The 20,877-nt window shown below is 45.8% G+C and overlaps 1 protein-coding gene across 1 annotated transcript in view; it reads right to left on the reverse strand.

The window, feature by feature from the left end:
• The window catches only part of WDFY4 (WDFY family member 4), a 207,038-nt gene that overhangs the window by 134,569 nt on the left and 51,592 nt on the right, over positions 1-20,877 (reverse strand). The window contains exons 14-20 of the mRNA XM_081191446.1: positions 16,849-17,063; positions 15,592-15,707; positions 14,007-14,214; positions 12,276-12,352; positions 9,102-9,320; positions 5,905-6,089; positions 2,216-2,447 (exon numbers count right to left, since the gene is read on the reverse strand). Of these exons, the coding sequence (XP_081047572.1) occupies positions 2,216-2,447; positions 5,905-6,089; positions 9,102-9,320; positions 12,276-12,352; positions 14,007-14,214; positions 15,592-15,707; positions 16,849-17,063 (1,252 nt within the window). The remainder of the gene's footprint in view (positions 1-2,215; positions 2,448-5,904; positions 6,090-9,101; positions 9,321-12,275; positions 12,353-14,006; positions 14,215-15,591; positions 15,708-16,848; positions 17,064-20,877) is intronic.

Consider the following 20,877-nt stretch of genomic DNA (forward strand, 5'->3'; position numbering starts at 1 on the left):
AAGTTCACAAACCGGAACACTTACTTCCAGATTTGCAGTGTTTGAGTTCCAAGTTGTTTGAGTATCAAGGAGTTTGAGAACCAAGGTACCATAGTGTATAGTGTTAATGTTTAGTCTTATTATAAGTTATTGTACATTTAAGATAAGTCTGCTGCAACTGGATTTCTTATGGACAGTTCCAATCCTGAATATATTGGATTTGTGACCATTATGCTCATTTGCCTTCAGCGGCAGTAAAGCTCCGCTGAATGAAATACAATTGCCTCTGGTCTATTTTCTGGGAATCCTGCAACGTCTTTAAGTTTTTACTCTGCTAACTAAATGTCGGAGTTCCACTCTGGATCAATACTGAGTAGAATTTCACGACACAGAAGAAGGCAGCCCCACCATCCGGCAGCAGGACAGAATCAGTCCTGCTGGTACTCTTCCTCTCACACCCTGCTCCAGGAGAGTCCTACATGTTGCCAAGCAATGAACCAGGCAGGCCCAGAGAGGGTGCTCAAACCCCATGTCCAGTCCGTGTCTGTTGGGGAGGGCTCCAGAGTGAGAGGCTAGAGGGGAAATGTCTCAAGCTGAAGGAGTTGAGTCAGGGAGACCTCGCTGAGTTACTTTCAGTGAGTAAAAGTCAATTGTAATTGTGACTACATTATTACATGAGCACTGCTCCACAGCATTTGACATTTTCATTTACATACATTCATTCGAAATAAAGATAACCTCCCACCACGCTGACGAAGAATACTACGAAACAGTAGTCAATATCCAGAATCACTGTTCAGTGTTGGACATCATATTTGCTGAATACACAAAGCTTCACAGCTTGTCTTTCATCGTACAAAGTTCGGTAAAGGTCAAGGGACCCCTGACCATTAGGTCCAGTCGTGGCCAACTCTGGGGTTGCGGCGCTCATCTCGCTTTACTGGCCAAGGGAGCCGGCATACAGCTTCCGGGTCATGTGGCCAGTATGACTAAGCCGCTTCTGGCGAACCAGAGCAGCACACGGAAACGCCATTTACCTATTTATCTACTTGCACTTTGACGTGCTTTCAAACTGCTAGGTTGGCAGGAGCTGGGGCTGAACAACGGGAGCTCACCCCGTCGCGGGAATTCGAACCACCAACGTTTTGATCGGCAAGTCCTAGTCTCTGTGGTTTAACTCACAGCGCCACCCACGTCCCACAAAGTTTGGTACCTCGCTTCATTTAAAGATTTCCAGAAACTTTGAGACTAAAGATTTCATTTTGTACTTGTTATGGTTTGAAGGAATTCTATAAAGATTGTCTATTACGTATATATATGGTCATCATGTTGCCTAGACATTGCTGACAGGGCAAGGAATAGCCTATACAGAGGGCAGGCACTCAGCCCAATGGAGCTCTCTTTCTCTTCTGACGGAAAGCTTTAAAACAGTGGCGAAAAGTGGCTGGGGGAAAACCACTTCCGAAATAGAGAGGAGGTGGGGTTGTGGGCCCATGCCCTCCCCACACACGCGGGGGCTGGCTCACAGCCCCCGCAAGAATGAGGGAATCCCCGGGTGCGTCATCTCCCTGCTTAGCCAATCGGCTGGTCAGAGGTGTGTGGCTTGGGCTATTTATGCCCAGCTCGCCCGAGGACCGCCCTCTCTTCTCCTCGCCAGCTGATCAGGTTTCCCACCCCGCCCACCTTTTGGGTGGGGTGGAAACTATGGACTCCAGTTGGTCACCGTCAAGGAGCCTGGTAGGAATTTGTTCCACTTGGCGAATTGGCACCTGCCATTTGGTTTTTCGCCTACCTCATAGCAAATCGTCACAACTTCCTCGGCATTGGCGGTTAGGCATTGGTAGGGGTATTGTTATGCAGATATGGGGGGGGGAAGGAAGCGCCATCACCTTCCCCCAAAGCAAAGGGTAGTCCGGTAAACGGATTCCGGGGGGTGTGGCCCTGTCCGAAGCCTATGGAGGTGTGGGCCTAAGCTACGCCCCCGAGTGGTGACCCCGGGGGAGCTCCTAGTTGATGTACATCAGCAGGACTCCCCCTACTGGTGGTTAACCCTTACCGGTCATCACGCAATTGGGCTGAAGCTGGTTAGCTGATAGGACCAATGCCTAAGCCAATACCGCTCAATTCCTGCAATCAATAAAGTTGTGGCATTTTTTCGCCCATTAACCTTAAATACCGTGTCCTGTGTCTTTATTTCACAAGGGGGGAGGGGGACTTGCCACGCAACGCCTTTTACCTTTAAACCCCACCGCTTGGAAGTTGCTACAGTATCTCGGACCAAGGTTGGCAATAAGCTGCAGAGTTCCCACGGAGAGAGCATCTTCAAACAAATACATTGGGCCCTGGCACCAAGTCAAGGAGCTCTTCTGTTTCCAGATCCGTGGGGTAGCCACATAACCGTAGACGTCGATAAAGGAAGATGGGTCCATGGAGACAAAGTTGCCTGGGAGAGGCTGGATGTATTGCATCTGCAACAGGGGGAAAAGGAAACACTGAACGGCTATGCTATGTTTGGGTAGCTCAGTCACCTCCCTCTGGAACGCAGATCTAGGCTAGGCTAGGCTAGAATCATAGAATAGAATCATAGAATCATAGAGTTGGAAGAGACCACAAGGGCCATCGAGTCCAACCCCCTGCCAAGCAGGAAACACCATCAGAGCACTCCTGACATATGGTTGTCAAGCCTCTGCTTAAAGACCTCCAAAGTAGGAGACTCCACCACACTCCTTGGCAGCAAATTCCACTGTCGAACAGCTCTTACTGTCAGGAAGTTCTTCCTAATGTTTAGGTGGAATCTTCTTTCTTGTAGTTTGGATCCATTGCTCCGTGTCCGCTTCTCTGGAGCAGCAGAAAACAACCTTTCTCCCTCCTCTATGTGACAACCTTTTATATATTTGAACATGGCTATCATATCACCCCTTAACCTCCTCTTCTCCAGGCTAAACATGCCCAGCTCCCTTAGCCGTTCCTCATAAGGCATCGTTTCCAGGCCTTTGACCATTTTGGTTGCCCTCCTCTGGACACGTTCCAGTTTGTCAGTGTCCTTCTTGAATTGTGGTGCCCAGAACTGGACACAGTACTCCAGGTGTGGTCTGACCAGAGCAGAATACAGTGGCACTATTACTTCCCTTGATCTAGATGCTATACTCCTATTGATGCAGCCCAGAATTGCATTGGCTTTTTTAGCTGCCGCGTCACACTGTTGGCTCATGTCAAGTTTGTGGTCAACCAAGACTCCTAGATCCTTTTCACATGTACTGTTCTCAAGCCAGGTGTCACCCATCTTGTATTTGTGCCTCTCATTTTTTTTGCCCAAGTGCAATACTTTACATTTCTCCCTGTTAAAATTCATCTTGTTTGTTTTGGCCCAGTTCTCTAATCTGTCAAGGTCGTTTTGAAGTGTGATCCTGTCCTCTGGGGTGTTAGCCACCCCTCCCAGTTTGGTGTCATCTGCAAATTTGATCAGGATGCCCTTGAGTCCATCATCCAAGTCGTTGATAAAGATGTTAAATAAGACCGGGCCCAAGACAGAACCCTGTGGCACCCCACTAGTCACTCTTCTCCAGGATGAAGAGGAACCATTGATGAGCACCCTTTGGGTTCGGTCAGTCAGCCAGTTACAAATCCACTGAGTGGTAGCAGAGTCAAGACCGCATTTTACCAGCTTCTTTACAAGAATATCATGGGGCACCTTGTCAAATGCCTTACTGAAATCAAGGTAGGCTATATCCACTGAGTTCCCTTCATCTACCAGGCTTGTAATTCTGTCAAAAAATGAGATCAGGTTAGTCTGACATGACTTATTTTTCAGAAATCCATGCTGACTATTGGTGATCACAGCATTCCTTTCTAGGTGCTCACAGACTGTTTGCTTAATGATCTGCTCCAGAATCTTCCCTGCTATTGATGTCAGACTGACTGGGCGGTAATTATTTGGGTCCTCTCTTTTCCCCTTTTTGAAAATAGGGACAACATTTGCCCTCCTCCAGTCTGCCGGGACTTCGCCTGTTCTCCAGGATTTCTCGAAGATGACTGCCAGTGGTTCTGAGATCACATCTGCCAGTTCTTTTAATACTCTTGGATGCAGTTCATCTGGCCCTGGAGACTTGAATACATCTAAACTAGCCAAATATTCTTGTACTGTCTCCTTAGTTATTCTGGGCTGTGTTTCCTTTGCTGAATCATTTGCTCCAAATTCTTCAGGTCGGGCATTGTTTTCTTTATCGGAGAAGACTGAGGCAAAGAAGGCATTGAGGAGTTCAGCCCTTTCTGTGTCCCCTGTTTGCATTTCACCATCTTCTCCTCTGAGTGACCCCACTGTTTCTTTGTTCTTCCTTTTGCTACGAACATACCCATAAAAGCCTTTTTTGTTGCTTTTAACCTCTCTAGCAAGCCTGAGTTCATTCTGTGCTTTAGCTTTTCTGACTTTGTGTCTACACGTGCTGGCTATTTGTTTGAATTCCTCTTTGGTGGTTTCCCCCCTTTTCCATTTTTTGTACACATCCTTTTTTAATCTTAATTCAGTTAAAAGTTCTTTAGATAGCCACCCTGGCTTCTTTAGGCACCTTCCATGTTTCCGTCTCATTGGTATTGCCTGACGTTGTGCTTTTACTATCTCCCTCTTAACAAACTCCCAGCCATCATGAACTCCCTTTCCTTTTAGTATTCCTGTCCATGGGATCTCACCCAGCACTTCCCTAAGTTTTATGAAGTCGGCTTTCTTAAAGTCAAGAAATTGAGTGCTAGTATGCTTGGCTGCTCCTTTCCGCTGTATAGTAAACTTCAGAAGAGCATGATCACTCGCGCCTAATGATCCTTCCACTTCTACCCCACTAACCAGGTCATCAACATTGGTTAGGACCAGATCTAAAATGGCTGTTCCTCTTGTTGCTTCTCCCACTTTCTGGACAATGAAGTTGTCTGCAAGGCCAGTGAGGAATCTGTTTGACCTTATGCTCTTGGCTGAGTTTGACGCCCAACAAATATCCGGGTAATTGAAGTCCCCCATTACTACTATCTCCCTTCCTTTTGCATGCTTGGCCATCTGTTCCAGGAAGGCATCATCTATGTCCTCCGTTTGGCTTGGGGATCTATAGTAAACTCCCACAATGAGGTCTAGAAGCCTTCTCTCCAATATCTATTTTTCTAGGATTTTATTTTTATTTTTGTAGGAGCATTCAGTTTTGTGAGCGCCCACCCTGCCAACACTGTCCGTGAGCAGCCAGGAGGAGCCAAGGCGGGAGCCAGTGGCCAGGTCCAAAGAGCAAGTTCTAGCCAAAGGATGGAGGAGGCAGTCAGAAAGCAGGACTGAGGGACAACCTTGGCCCCTTGGGTCCCCCCTAAATTGCCCCCCTGATCAGAACACATGGCAGTCTGTGGGGGAAGAGTTACAGATAGGTAGCCGTGTTGGTCTGCCATAGTCAAAATAAAAAAATTCCTTCCAGTAGCACCTTAAAGACCAACTAAGTTAGTTCTTGGTATGAGCTTTCGTGTGCAGGCACACTTCTTCAGATACACTGAAACAGAAGTTGCCAGATCCTTCTATATAGTGAGAAGGTGGGGAGGGGTATTACTCAGAAGGGTGGTGGGAATGGGAGATTGGCAGATAGCTGAGATGAGCCTGTTGACGACTCTTAACGACTGTAATAGGTCTTACAGGAAAAGGCAAGGGGTGAGAAGGTGAGAAATGGCTTAGTCCTGTATAACGAGATAAGAATCCAATGTCTCTGTTCTGACCAGGTCTCTCCATGGTTTTAAGTTTGGTAATGAGTTGCAATTCAGCAGCTTCTCTTTCCAGACTATGTGGGGGAAGAGACATCTAAATTGCCCTTTGCTCCAACCGAGCAGTTTTCCCCCCGGGAAGAAAGCAGCAGAGGCAGCATGGATAAGCCCAGCGCCAATCTCACCTGAGCACAAAGTAATTACCTTTGCAGAGCCAACTCTCTGCCCGTTGACATAGGCTGAAATGGTGCAGGTCTGTTTCGTTTCTTTAGCCACGGTCACCGCCAGATGGTGCCACTGCCTGGTCAATAGCAGCTTGGCACACCTGAACTGGACTTGAGATAAGGCAGAGGACCGCCCAAGGTCTCCAAATTCAGGTTCCATCATGTCTGCAATGGCAGAAGCTAGCAAGTCATTCACAACAAATACAAGTGTGTAACATTCCAACTAAAGTACAGTGGTGCCCCGCAAGACGAATGCCTCGCAAGACGGAAAACTCGCTAGACGAAAGAGTTTTCTGTTTTGGAGGTGCTTCGCAAAACGAATTTCCTATGGGCTTGCTTCGCAAGACGACAATGTCTTGCGAGTTCCTGCTGGTTTTTTCCCCTCCCCCCCCCCCTTTCTAAGCAGATAAGCCGCTAAAAGCTGCTAATAGCGCTAATCCGCTAATCCTTCAATGGGCTTGCTTCGCAAGATGAAAAAACCGCTAGACGAAGAGAATCACAGAACGGATTCTTTTCGTCTTGCGAGGCACCACTGTACTAGATGCCATGAAAGGACTTGATTCCTATTTATTGTCAGTGGATATTAGGGTTCCTAATGACAAACCTAGACAGCATCTTAAAAAGCAGAGACATCACCTTGCCAACAAAGGTCCACTATGGTTTCCCCAGTAGTTATGTATGGAAGTGAGAGATGGACCATAAAGAAGGCTGATTGCCGAAGAATTGATGCTTTTTGAATTATGGTGCTGGAGGAGATTCTTGAGAGTCCCACGGACTGCAAGAAGATCAAACCTATCCATTCTGAAGGAAATCAGCCCTGAGTGCTCACTGGAAGGACAGATCCTGAAGCTGAGGCCACCTCATGAGAAGAGAAGACTCCCTGGAAAAGACCCTGATGTTGGGAAAGATGGAGGGCGCAAGGAGAAGGGGACGACAGAGGACGAGATGGTTGGACAGTGCTCTCAAAGCTACAAACATGAGTCTGACCAAACTGCGGGAGGCAGTGGAAGACAGGAGTGCCTGGCGTGCTCTGGTCCATGGGGTCACGAAGAGTTGGACACGACTAAACAACAACAACATTAGGATTCCTCAGTGACTGCAAATACATCTCTCCTCTGGGTAAGAACCCTGGAGAAATATATCTTGACTAGGAGGGGTTGGGGAATCTTAAGACTATCCGTGCAGCTGCCGGCAACATTTGTGCAATGACATTCCACGCAGCACTCACAATCGTGGCAGAAGACCCCGCTCGAAGAGAAAGATCAGATTTCCAGTGTTAAAATGTTGCAGTTTGAGTGTTGGCAAATGTGATATCCCTAAATCAGAGCTGTTTCAAGTCTAGAAAAATGTCTGCCCCCCCCCCCCTCACCGGACAAATAAGCACCCGTTACTTATTTATTGTGTGAAAGTATGTGGCAAGACCCTCAGAAGGAAACGGTGACTGTTAAGTACAGAATCTGTACATTGGCTCAGCTTTACGCAGAAATTGGATTTACCATGGCGTCAGCTAGCAAGGGGACAGGCAAAAGTTTGACTCTTATTCCCGCAGAAGGCAAGGCCAGCAAATTGTATGTCCCCTACAGTGCCCGGTGGAGAACCACCCCTGTTTCAGGACATTATAAATCCAAGATTTCTGCAGGAAAGAACCTCAAGAAGGAAGGTTTTCTTGGGGTGGATTCCACAACTGGGAACAAGAAGCAGCAGAAATTAACAGATGTACAAAGAAGTAGATTAGAAGGGAATTTCAAAGTAGCACTAATTAGGAGGGGAGCCAAGCAGATTCCTTAATGTTTCTTTTCCAAACCAGTGTTGCGAACCGTTCTGTAGATGGGTGGACCTCGTTCCTTCTTGCTTAATGGTGCAATGAAGGGGGCAAGTGGGGGGAGCTAAATGCAGTTTTTGAAAAGAAGAAAGAAAAAAATGTTGGCTTTGGCCCTGGACTTGAAAGTTGGGAGCCACAAAGAGACCCTACTCTCTGGTCAGTAATGCATCTGGAAATTGGGAGATTCTCCTTGCCAGAAGAGGCACCTCATGCTGGCTTTGCCTTCGGTTATATGCTCTCTTACAATTTAGAATATTCATTTAAACAACCTTAAAATGACTTCCCTTCTTCTCTTTCCATGATTCATTTTGCACAAACATAAGTCCTTGCATATGATACATAAACTAAACCATTCGGTATTCCATTATTACATCCATCAAAACTTATTTAAACTGTTGAATTTATCTTAATGCTTCCCATATTTCCAAGTGTACACAATTCCCCCCCCCCAGTATATTCAATAAGCATTTTCTAAACTTCTTTAAACGTATGTTCTTCTTGTCCTCTTATTCTATATGTTAAGTCTGCAAGCTGCGCATATTCTTTCAGCTTATGTTGCCATTCTTCTTTATAATAATAAAATAATAATAATTTATTATTTATACCCCGCCCATCTGGCTGGGCTTCCCCAGCCACTCTGGGCGGCTTCCAAAAAAGTATTAAAATACTGTGATACATCAAACATTAAAAGCTTGCCTAAACAGGGCTGCCTTCAGATGTCTTCTAAAAGTTTGGTAGTTGTTGTTCTGTTTGACATCTGGTGGGAGGGCGTTCCACAGGGAGGGCGCCACCACCGAGAAGGCTCTCTGCCTGGTTCCCTGTAACTTGGCTTCTTGCAGTGAGGGAACCGCCAGAAGGCCCTCGGTGCTGGATCTCAGTGTCTGGGCTGAACGATGGGGGTGGAGACGCTCCTTCAGATATACTGGACCGAGGCCGTTTAGGGCTTTAAAGGTCAGCACCAACACTTTGAATTGTGCTCAGAAATGTACAATTCGGGACCTCGCTCATTTTCCATTTGGGGGCTAACGAAACACGGGCCGCAGTAGTAGCATACATAAATAACCATTTTTGACACCTGGGAATTTCCATCTGAATTATCCCCAACAAAAAGGACTCTGGGTGTTGTTGTTTTTTGAAAAGTACTTTTAAACATTTTCTTCAATTCATTGTGGATTATTTCCCAATACTCTTTTACCCTTTTACAGGTCCACCACCTAGGAAAGAATGTTCCCTCAACCTCTTTGCATCTCCAGCACTTATCTGATTCAGTCTTATATATCTTAGCAAGCTTTTTTCTTTTGCATTTTCACCAAGGCCACTCATGGGCCCTGGCCCTGACCCCACACAGGCCTTACCTAGGGCCTGGAATGCCACTTCCTCAGTGGAGATGGTCAGGCAACCATCCATGGGAGAAAAGCTCACAGCAAAGCAGACAAATTCTTCTTCTGTCCTTGCCATGTGACGCACCAGCGTGAGGAACCGGAGAGGGTGGCCGCTGTGAACAGAGCCCATCTTGCTGACCAGGAACCAGGAGGAGAAAGTCAGGCCATCCAATGGGGGGAACGGCCTGGGGCCTAGAGAACCAGAAAGGAAGGTTGCAAGTCAAGTAGCGATGCACTTGGACTGTCCTGGCTGCAGGTAGTGCAAAGTTATCCCGAGGCACAAGGAAATATGTCTGCCTCCAGGAGCTTTAATGTCAAATCAAATCAAATTTTATTAAACGGTCACAGACCAGATTAACTCGTATGGCTAGTCAGCGAAGCATAACACCGGAAAAAACAATGAACAATTTCAATACAGATTAGGCCATAACAGCAATATAAAATTAGACAACATACATAAAATTAAGTATTTGCCTTCGCCTGCATATTGACATTGGAAAGCTCTTGTTTCCTGCGCCTAATAGCGGCTAATAGCGGCTACACAAAATTTGGCCACATTGATCGTAATTTCATGTCAGCGGAGCACTGTTAGAATTCCTGCTCCGTGATTGCAGTCATGCAATTTTTTTCTATCACATGACGGTATATTTTTTGACTCCACAAAGTTGGAAGTGACAGAGACAGGATGTTTGTGTTACTGTGTTCCGTGAAGTGGGACTATTGTCCTTTATTCTCTCTCTCTTTGCTGTCTGATGCTAGAGAGAGAGGGAGCCATGTTGCAGTGCTCCGTGTGTGTTTATATGTAAATGAAGTAGATTAGCCAAAATGCTGAGTTGCTGAGGTCTGTCACGCATGATGCGCAAACTCTGCGGATCCCTAAGTGTAGTGATCAGGTGCGATTGCTATGAGGAATCATAACAAATATACAGTAAGCCATCTGTGTCAGCAATGAAAGCATTGTGTTGACTGGGTTTAAACTATTTTGATATGATTTTTGATCAATCTACACCTCTGCATCCCTGTTCCGTTTCTCTTTCTTGACCAGTCATGTACACTGCCAGTTGCTTCGTCAGGCAGGCATCCTGGGTCATCAAAGACAGTGGGCAAGCTTCTTTGATGTAGGTTTTCTGATATGTTATTCTTAGGATGTTAATCTTAGGGCCAGGAAACAGATCTCACCTGAAGGTGATAATGATCACTGTCTTTCTGGCCATCCTTCTTATCATGTATATTGCTTGTTTATCACTTCCCGGGGTTGCCAGATGCACTCCTTTGTAGTTCTGTTTTGTTTACCCCAGAAATACGTGTGCTTAATTAGTTTTGGTAGTTTAACTTTGTCCCCACGTGGGGTTTGTTGAAATGCTCAGAAGAAATCCGATTGGTTCTTTCGAACACTCTGTAAAAAGTTCTTTTGTGAATAAAATGACCTTGGCCAGGGGTGGAGGGAGAGATTATTATACGCACCCTTCCCAGAGTCTTGCTGGTTCAAGCCTCTATGTGTATTCTTTTTAATCAGAGTTCAATCCTTCCTTTACTTTGAGAACGCCTCACCTAAGTGTGCCAGTGTCGGTTGGCATTGGTCGCTGTGATGTTCGGGCTGAAGAAAGCTTTTGAAGCTCCCAAACGAATGACCAGGAGGGAGAGAACATGCCAGTCGGGCATGTGTCTCTCCCAGGGTCCTACTCAAGTGTAGGCTGAGCTCCTGACAAGCACAACCTCACTTTCCACACAGAAGAAGTGGAGAACCTGAATGGAGGTCACTGAACAGGTTTATTATCTTAGCTGGGGGAGGAGTGCTCCCTAAAATATCAACCTGTGAAGCATGCCTTCCCATCCCTGTCCCTGTGGGATGACTTCAATGTCTACCCGACCTCCCCTGAATTATTTGAATTAATGTACGGTCAGAATGCAAGTTGGTAAGTAGGGGCCTTATCCTTCAACACCTGTAAAGTGTAGGGAATGGGTCATAGCTCAGTGGCAGAGCACAAGGTGCCAGCTTCCACCCCTGGCATCTTGAGGAAGGGCTGGGAAGCATGTCTGCCTGCAACCCTGGAGAGCCATCTAGTCAGTGTCAACAATACTGAACTGAATGGTCTGGCAGCTCCTTTATACTTCCAATTGAAGGAGACTATAAAGGGACGCAGGTGGCGCTGTGGTCTAAACCACAGAGCTTAGGGCTTGGTGATCAGAAGGTTGGTGGTTCGAATCCCCGCGACGGGGTGAGCTCCCGTTGCTCAGTCCCTGCTCCTGCCAACCTAGCAGTTCAAAAGCACGTCGAAGTGCAAGTAGATAAATAGGTACCACTCCGGCGGGAAGGTAAACGCCGTTTCCGTGCACTGCTCTGGTTCGCCAGAAGCGGCTTAGTCATGCTGGCCACATGACCCAGAAGCTGTCTGCGGACAAACACCGGCTCCCTCGGCCTGTAGAGCAAGATGAGCGCCACAACCCCAGAGTCGTCTGCGACTGGACCTAACAGTCAGGGGTACCTTAACCTTTACCTATCCAGGTGATAAAAAGGTAAAGATAAAGGACCCCTGGGCGGTTAAGTCCAGTCAAAGGCAACTATAGGGGTTGCGGCGCACATCTCGCTTTCAGGCTGAGGGAGCTGGCGTTTGTCCACAGACAGCTTCCCGGGTCATGTGACCAGCATGACTGAACAGCCTCTGGCACAACAGGACACCGTTATGTAAGCCAGAGTGCATGGAAATGCCGTACAGCTTCCGGGTCATGTGGCCAGCATGACTAAGCTGCTTCTGGTGAACCAGATCAGGGCACAGAAATGCCGTTTACCTTCCCACTGGAGTGGTACCTATTTATCTACTTGCACTGGCATGCTTTCGAACTGCTAGGTTGGCAGGAGCTGGGACCGAGCAACAGGAGCTCACCCCGTTGTGGGGATTTGAACTGCTGACCTTCTCATCAGCAAGCCCAAGAGGCTCAGTGGTTTAGACCACAGCGCCACCTGCTTCCCTGTGCTGGCCGATAGCTGGCCAGGGAAAAGAAGGTTCTGCTCTTCCTTTGCTTCCTGTTCCTCCCCAGTCAGCTCCCTCCCCATATTCAAATGGTTGAAGAGTGTAGATCATGTGGGTAGTTTTAAGTCCTTCTCACAGTTTGCACCAGACTTTATGTTCACCTGGAAATATTTACCTTTTCCAGTTCCTCCCAAGATGGAGGATTCAGCGTTGGGCCCCAGAACAGTAGACAATGCTGGAAGAAACAGACAGCTACAAAAGCACAGAAAGACAAGACAATATTGGTATCTCAATATATCGATAGCAATCAAAAGACTACTTGAATATGTCTCTCGCAGTCAGCTTTGGGCCTGGTCTAGACTCTCCCCTACCTAAACCTTATTATTACTCATTCATTCATTTATTTTACTTTCAATATTTTATATGCCACCTTTCAGTGCAAAGCCCTCCCAAGGCCACTGAAGTTAACGTTCAAACTATACAACGCATTGAAACAATCTCCTTATAAATACAAAAGCACTTAACAGCCGGTACAGCAGTTAAAATAAAACAAATGAAAATGAAAAGAAACAGTAATGGCTTAAATATCCAGCACAGCACCTCCATTAAAAGCAGACTGAAACAAAAATATTTTGAGGCTCGTGTAATGTTAATGAAGATGGGATTTAAACCTATATCCAACAGGAAGGAGTTCCACAGATACAGGGCCAAGGCTGAATAGGCTCCATCTCTTACTGCCCAGTAACGATATTTTCTGATGGATTTGACCATTCGTGAAAAGAAACTGCTCTCTAGAATGGGGAAAAGGTGAGGAAAACATGGGGACGAGGTTTTCATGCTTACCTCCTGGGCTACCTGCTTACTGAAAATCTTTGGGAGGACCTCAAAGCATAGGCAACCACTATCACCAATAGTGGTAGCACCACCACCATCACGTGTCTACAAATTAGCCTCCTTTCTGCTCTTCAGGATGAAGATTTCCAGGCAAACTCAAAAGGCTGCCTAATCCTACATCAACAGAAGGTGGGATCAAAGATGCTGATCTTGGTTCAGGGGGTACACGCACTGGGTGGGTTCTCAAGTACATATGCAGGCCCTGGGTGTGAAAGGATTTCCCCATTCATCTCAATGGCAGGGGCACTCTCACGGCCATCTCCCATCACAAGCTTCAAAGCTATAAATCAGGGGTAGGCAACCTAAGGCCCAGGGGCCAGATGAGGCCCAATCGCCTTCTAAATCCAGCCCACGGATAGTCCGGGAATCAGCGTGTTTTTACATGAGTAGAATGTGTGCTTTTATTTAAAATGCATCTCTGGGTTATTTGTGGGGCATAGGAATTTGTTCATTTTTCCCCCCAAAATATAGTCCAGCCCCCCATAAGGTCTGAGGGACAGTAGACCGGCCCACGGCTGAAAAAGGTTGCTGACCCCTGCTATAAATCATCACAGGGTAGAATCGAGAAACCCTTAGCATGGAATTGCCGTGCATTTGACCCATGACCTGTTTTGTTCTCATAAATAGGCAATTTGTCTGCAAGCTGGCAAAGTGACAGGAATACGAAAGAAGAAGAGAAGAAGAGTTTGGATTTGATATCCCGCTTTATCACTACCCTAAGGAGTCTCAAAGCGGCTAACAATCTCCTTTTCCCTTCCTCCCCCACAACAAACACTCTGTGAGGTGAGTGGGGCTGAGAGACTTCAGAGAAGTGGGACTAGCCCAAGGTCACCCAGCAGCTGCATGTGGAAGAGCAGGGAATCCAACCCAGTTCACCAGATTATGTGTCCAATGTGAAATGTGACACCACAATGAAACTGTGTGCCATTCTTGCAAATGGAATGCAAAATATATGGGGCCAAAGGCAGAGGGTGTTAGTGCCAAGCTAGAGAAGCACAAGCAAATGCGGTACCCGTATCCTTCCAGGGACATGTCAAATTCCACAAATGAAGGTGCCAGGCAGGCATGATGGGAATCCAGGCTGCGTGGCGTCGTCATGGAGACCAGGCTCATGGCTGCCTGGAGAGCTACGGCAGAGCTGTTGGATACCCAAGATGCGTCTGAGCCCAGGGAAGCCCGATGAAGATCTGCGGAACTTTTCGCTGTAGTGACTACGGAACCTATAACGGCAAACGCATAGTGTCATGCACTCTGTTATGGATCTTGGGTTCTGCCTTCAAGGGAGAACTTCTGGGAGGTGCAACTGGAGGAAGAAGAAGTGTAGGTATAGGAACACAGCAAAGCATTCCACAACTGGGAGTTAGGAGTGTGATCTGAGGGCTGATCTGTACAACCAGTGCTATTTTTCTAGAAAAAGAGGTGCCATGAACTTCTCCCTTGTTCTCCTAGAAGGTAAAAAGGGGTTGAGGCACTCATCTCGCTTTCAGGCCGAGGGAGCCAGCGTTTGTCCACAGACAGCTTTCCGAGTCATGTGGCCAGCATGACTAAAGCACGTCTGGTGCAACAGAACACTGTGACAAGTGCCAGAGCACACAAAAATGCTGTTTACTTTCTCGCCACAGTGGTACCTATTTATCTATTTGCACTGGCATGCTTTCATACTGCGAGGTTGGCAGGAGCTGGAACAGAGCAACGGGAGCTCACCGGCAAACCCAAGAGGCTTGGTGGTTTAGACCACAGTGCCACCCGCTCCCTATGGCAAAACAGCTGATTTTCAATCTAGTTTGCTTGAAAATAAAAGACAGTAATGTTATCTAATACAGGTGTGGCTACACATCGGCTACTTGCTATTGCAGTTTTGAAAGCGGCACATTCCTATTTTCATCGGGAAAATGTTGGAGGGTATGATATAGGCTCTGTTACATTAGACAGGGCATAAGAAAGTTATAAAAGCCCTGAAGGATCAGATTAAAAGCAAATCTATTCCAGCAACTTGAAGCCAGTTATAATTCCTGCTCCATGATTGCAGTCATGGGATTTTTGTCTATCACATGACGGTGTATGTTTTGACTCCACAAAGTGGGAAGTGACGGAGACAGGATGTTTGTGTTACTGTGTTCAGTGAAGTGGGACTGTTGTCCTTTGTTCTTTCTCTCTTTGCTGTCTGATGCTGGAGAGAGGGAGCCATGTTGCAGTGCTCCGTGTGTTTATATGCAAATAAAGTAGATTAGCCAAAATGCTGAGTTCTGTCATGCATGATGCACAAACTCTGCGGATCCCTAAGTGTGCCGATGTCTTTTGGCATTGGTCGCTGTGATGTTTGGGCAGAAGAAAGCTTTTGAAGCTCCTGAATGATTGACCAGGAGGGAGGGAACATGCCAGTCGGGCATGTGTCTCTACCAGGGTCTTACTCGAGAGTAGGCTGAGCTCCTGACAAAGCCTACCCTTTCCTCAGGGCAGCTACGCCTATGAACTGTTGCCGTCATCCATGGAAAAACCACAATTACTGCCAAAGAACTTTCAGGAAGCCAGATAGCTCCCACCCAAGAATGCCAGTCAGGAGCTTTGCAGAACTTCTGCTCCTGGCCAGGCCTCACCTTCATTCCAAGATGCATAACATGAGCCACTTCTGTCACAGAGAGAAGTTGAGGATGGACGTACACCAGACCCTGGTGCTACAGGCAGCCATGTTGTCCTGAGGCAAAGGAACTGTCTGAGAAAGGCAAGTCAAAGAAAGTAAGATTTTGCTCACATGGCCAAGCAAAGGCGACAGGAACCTTTGTGTGAGGCAGCCTAACCCAGTAAAAAAATAGCAGCTGCCAAAATCTGCCTGCTTCCACTCTTCCGGAGGGAGCCCAGTCCTTACTGGAAGAAAGGAGGGGCAGTCAGGTGGGGATGATAGCTGCTGCTCTTCTGCAGTGACAGATGGTCAGAGGCCAAAAAACAGTTATCAACACACACCAATTCACTTGTACGCCATGCTTCCATTTCACTAAATAAATTAATTTAAATACTGTATAGCTTAGTCTTCAGCCTGTCAATTTTAGTGAGAAATGAATTCAGTTTGGCTAATCCTTATCTGAAATCTAAGCATGCTACTAAGTAAGGCACGCGCCAGTAATATATATATATATACATTTTAGCTGTGTATATACTTGGAAGCTTCATTTTATATCTACAATACAGATAAGTATGCTTATCCATTGGGACCGATCCTAAACTGGTAGCCAAAGCCAACAGTGCTGGAAAAATTAAGCATGTTTCAGATTATTATAACAGGCTTCTTTAGTTTTTCTTCTGTTGGTTTTTGTACTTTAAAGTGCAAATATTGATTTGTTTCATAAATGCAGATTAATCAAATACAGCATGAAAGTACGCCAAATAACTTGCATTAGCACAAATTGAGAAATGCCATCTTCGGGAAGGGACACCATTCTGAACGCGGTTGTCAACTTCTGAGCTTCCAACAACAGATTTTTCTTAATATGCAGACCATGGGTAGGCAAACTAAGGCCCCGGGGGCCAGATCTGGCCCAATCGCCTTCTCAAACCGGCCCGGGAATCAGCGTGTTTTTACATGAGTAGAATGGGTCCTTATATTTAAAATGCATCTCTGGGTTATTTGTGGGGCATAGGAATTTGTTCATTATTTTTTTCAAAATATAGTCCAGCCCCCCACAAGGTCTGAGGGACAGTAGACCTGCCCCCTGCTGAAAATGTTTGCTGACCCCTGATGCGGACAAAGCATCTACTAAGCATCTTAGCTACAAAGAGGGCTCAGTCCCCCTTTGCTTCAAGAGGAGATGACCACAAGTCCCTAATGTTCCAGAACCAAAATGCCTGAAAGGAAGTACCTTAAGACATTGGGCTCAATTGACTGGGACGCAAGTTTCTCAAAGAGTCTGATTAGAGGCAGATGCAAGGGGTTGTTGTCATTGTGTAGCACCTCTAAGCAGGAGGTAACAAGAGCATTCAGCAGGCCAGCTCCACAGGCCACCTGGCGATTCTTCTCCATCTTCATCAAGGACTGGATGTGATTGGCCACAGCGTATTGGATTTCCCATGATAGCTGAAACGACAGAGGGGAGGGAACAGAAAGAAAGAATATGAGGGGCTTGCCATGGCTGCTGCCAGGTTAAAGGTAAAGGGTAAAGGGACCCCTGTCCAGTCGTGGCCGACTCTGGGGTTGCGGCGCTCATCTCGCTTTATTGGCCGAGGGAGCTGGCGTACAGCTTCCAGGTCATGTGGCCAGCATGACTAAGCCGCTTCTGGTGAACCAGATCAGCGCACGGAAATGCCGTTTACCTTCCCACTGGAGTGGTACCTATTTATCTACTTGCACTTGATGTGCTTTCGAACTGCTAGGTTGGCAGGAGCACGGACCGAGCAACGGGAGCTCACCCCATCGCGGGGATTCGAACCGCCGACCTTCTGATCGGCAAGTCCTAGGCTCTGTGGTTTAACCCACAGCGCCACCAGCGTCCCCTGCTGCCAGGTTACTAATAGCTAAAAACTGGAAAGGGGACATTGTCCCCTCAATAGAGGATTGGTTAAACAAATTGTGTGAATTTACAGAGCTGGCCAAAATGACAGCAGCCATTAGACTTCCATCGAATCAGAAACTCAAGAAGGAATGGGTCTGTTTGGAAGAATATATGATGAAACTTCATTCCAAAATAAATTTATCGATAGGCATTGGTAAAGCTAAGAAAAAAATTATCGTAAGATTGTTCTTGGGGTTAAGGTAACTAATATATATAACACAATGGTAAGTTCAAAAATATATCAAAAGATGTTGAGCTGTGGTGGAGGGAAGTCACAATAATAGAAATAAGGAAACTATTTATTTATTTATACACATGTTTAGTAATGAAATAGATACGAAATGAAATGTACTGCTGAAAACGGGAATCTACAAATGTAATTTTCGATACTCTATATTTTGTATAGTCTATATTTTATATTTTATTATATAGTAACTAAATAAACACTCAATAAAAATTAAAAAAAGAAGATGAGGGGCTTGCTAATTTCTCCAAAGGAAGCCTGCACTCTCATGGGATATACATAAACTAGAGATGAATCAGAATCATATAAAGGGCAGCATTTGTCGGATTCTCCAAATCTGAGAGCCGGACTTTAATGTAGAAACCTCACCCCGGAATTCAGCATCCAGCTTCGGAATAAAAATTTGAAATTTGCTTGTGGTGATGGACAGGATTAATGAATGGGGTTCATATAAAGTTATTAGATTCTGTTTCAAGGCAGCTGTCAAATACCGATTATAGTTCCCTGCCTGCTGTCAGATAGTATCAAACGTTCACTGCCATAAGTCAGGTTTCATCAAAAGCCAGCTGCTATTCCATGCCAGCTATCATATTATAGTCCTACTGGGAACTGAACACAAATGTCTGATGTTGAATATATGGTTAATGTTAACACTGATTTTCACCATCAGAATTCGCAGAAGAGAATTTTCAGAAGTTTTGTCTCAAATTTGTTCTAGCTCCGGCAGAGAACCATGAGGACTATAAGGATAATGCATGAAGTGGGATTGTGGCCTGGAAAGAGTCCTGGGGGCCACAGAGAGAAACCTGAATGGCCATAATTGGCCCTCTAGTCTCCCTATAACCTATGCAGGGACACGGGTGGCGGGTGAGCTGTGGTCTAAACCACTGAGCCTCTTGGGCTTGCTGATCGGAAGGTAAGCAGTTCGAATCCCTGCGACAAGGTGAGCTCCCATTGCTCTATCCCAGCTCCTGCCAACCTAGCAGTTCGAAAGCATGCCAGTGCAAGTAGATAAATAGGTACCACTGTGGCGGGAAAGTAAATGGCGTTTCTGTGCACTCTGGCACTCGTCACAGTGTTCTGTTGTGCCAGAAGTGGTTTAGTCATGCTGGCCACATGACCCGGAAAAGCTGTCTGTGGACAAACGCTGGCTTCCTCAGCCTGAAAGCAGAGATGAGTGTTGCACCCCATAGTTGATTTCAACTAGGCTTAACCATCCAGGGGTCTTTGACCTTCCCCCCCTTTTTTTTAACCTTTATAGGCTATGCACATCTACTTGATTCAAGTTACAGCCCACTAAACTTCCCCCGGGAAGCAAATCTAGCTGGGTCACAAAACATGAAGAAAGAGAGCTATCAAACTGCATGGTATTGTGGTAAATTAATCAGAATTCATTGTTATAGCTAGCTGAATACATATTATAGCTACATAAACTTGAGAGAAAAGTGGCAAAATTTATGGTAAGTTTCCTTGTATTAACTGTGCAAAGAACAAATTCCGTGTGACTTTGCAGAAATGATTTGCCTTGCTATGCATTTTTTGGCGAGCAGGGTATGTTTCAATTGTCTTTTCGTACTCTTCGGATTTTGTAAATATTGCCAAAAATCCAAAAAAGAAAAGAAAATGGTCGGGGCATGGTGGGAATTTAAATAATATAATAATGAGCTTCGTTGTTTAGTCATTTAGTCATATTCAACTCTTCATGACCCCATGGACCAAAGCACGCCAGGCACTCTTGTCTTCCACTGCCTCCCGCAGTTTGGTCAAACTCATGTTACTAGCTCCGAGAACACTGTCCAACCACCTCATCCTCTGTCGTCCCCTTCCCCTTCTGCCCTCCATCTTTCCCAACATCAGGGTCTTTTCCAGGGAGTCTTCTCTTCTCATGAGGTGGCCAAAGTATTGGAGCCTCAGCTTCAGGATCTGTCCCTCCAGTGAGCACTCAGGGCTGATTTCCTTAAGAATGGAGAGGTTTGATCTTCTTGCAGTCCATGGGACTCTCAAGAGTCTCCTCCAGCACCATAATTCAAAAGCATCCATTCTTTGGCGAACAGCCTTCTTTATGGTCCAGCTCTCACTTCCATACATCACTACTTTGAAAACCATAGTATGACCATAATGAGCTATTATTGCTATATCTTTGGCCTCTTCCCAGTCCTGAGTAGAGCCAATGGCACCATGCTGCAGCAGAAGTCAACAATATACAGTATGTCTTCTTATCGCCAGCCTAACAATTCTTCTGTTTGGGTCTATACAGCTAGGGTGGCACTAGGCCACAAGTACATGGCTGATGAGCTGGGTTTGGATGGGCTAATGACTAGTTCAGGCCAGTCCTAAAGAAACACACCGAAATTGCTCAAAGCCCAAATGGACTCCTCTCCATCTCTAAGAGTTTTTTCACAAGAACTCTTAAGGGACCATGTTCTCCAATTCTCCAAGAACCGAGAGAGCATCTTAATCTAGATATTTTAAAGTAGCTTCTAATGCTTTTTGTGCTTTAAATATTGCACTTCCTAATAATTATTTCAGTGGGGAAAAAGCAAGGTCAAGAAAAGAAAAGAAAACCTATGTTGATCTTGGCTAAGTAAACAAGTAATCTCCCAAATAAATTCAATATGGCCATAATGGAGTACAAGGAATTGATTGTTCTCATTATGACAGCAGTCCTGCCAATAACAAGATTGCCTTGTTTTGAATAAAATGTGCTGTTTTCAGGGATGCTCATTCCAGTAAAAAGGGGGTTTTAGTGAAAAAAAATTAATGGTGGCAGGAAACTAGTCTCTGTTTCCCCAGCTTATAGATTGATTTTCCTACAAATCACTCCCACAATTCGTCAGGGATACAGGAGGTGCAATTAGAAATCAGCAGACGAGCTCACAACTTTGCATGAGGGTGAAGTCTAAGGGCAACAGTGTCATTCAGCAACATGCCATATACTTTTAAGTAGTTTTCATCTCCTCCTTTCCAGCGCAATTCACAACTTTATAGCCTTGGGAACCGTACCTGTGTTTCTCTACATTGCAGATCCTATGAACGTATTGCTCTCGTTTATTCCCATTTTTTATTCCCATTGCATTCAGATTCATACATTTGAA

This window comes from Podarcis bocagei (genome assembly GCF_964188305.1).
Source record: "Podarcis bocagei genome assembly, chromosome: 4".
In the NCBI taxonomy this organism is placed as follows: domain Eukaryota; kingdom Metazoa; phylum Chordata; class Lepidosauria; order Squamata; family Lacertidae; genus Podarcis; species Podarcis bocagei.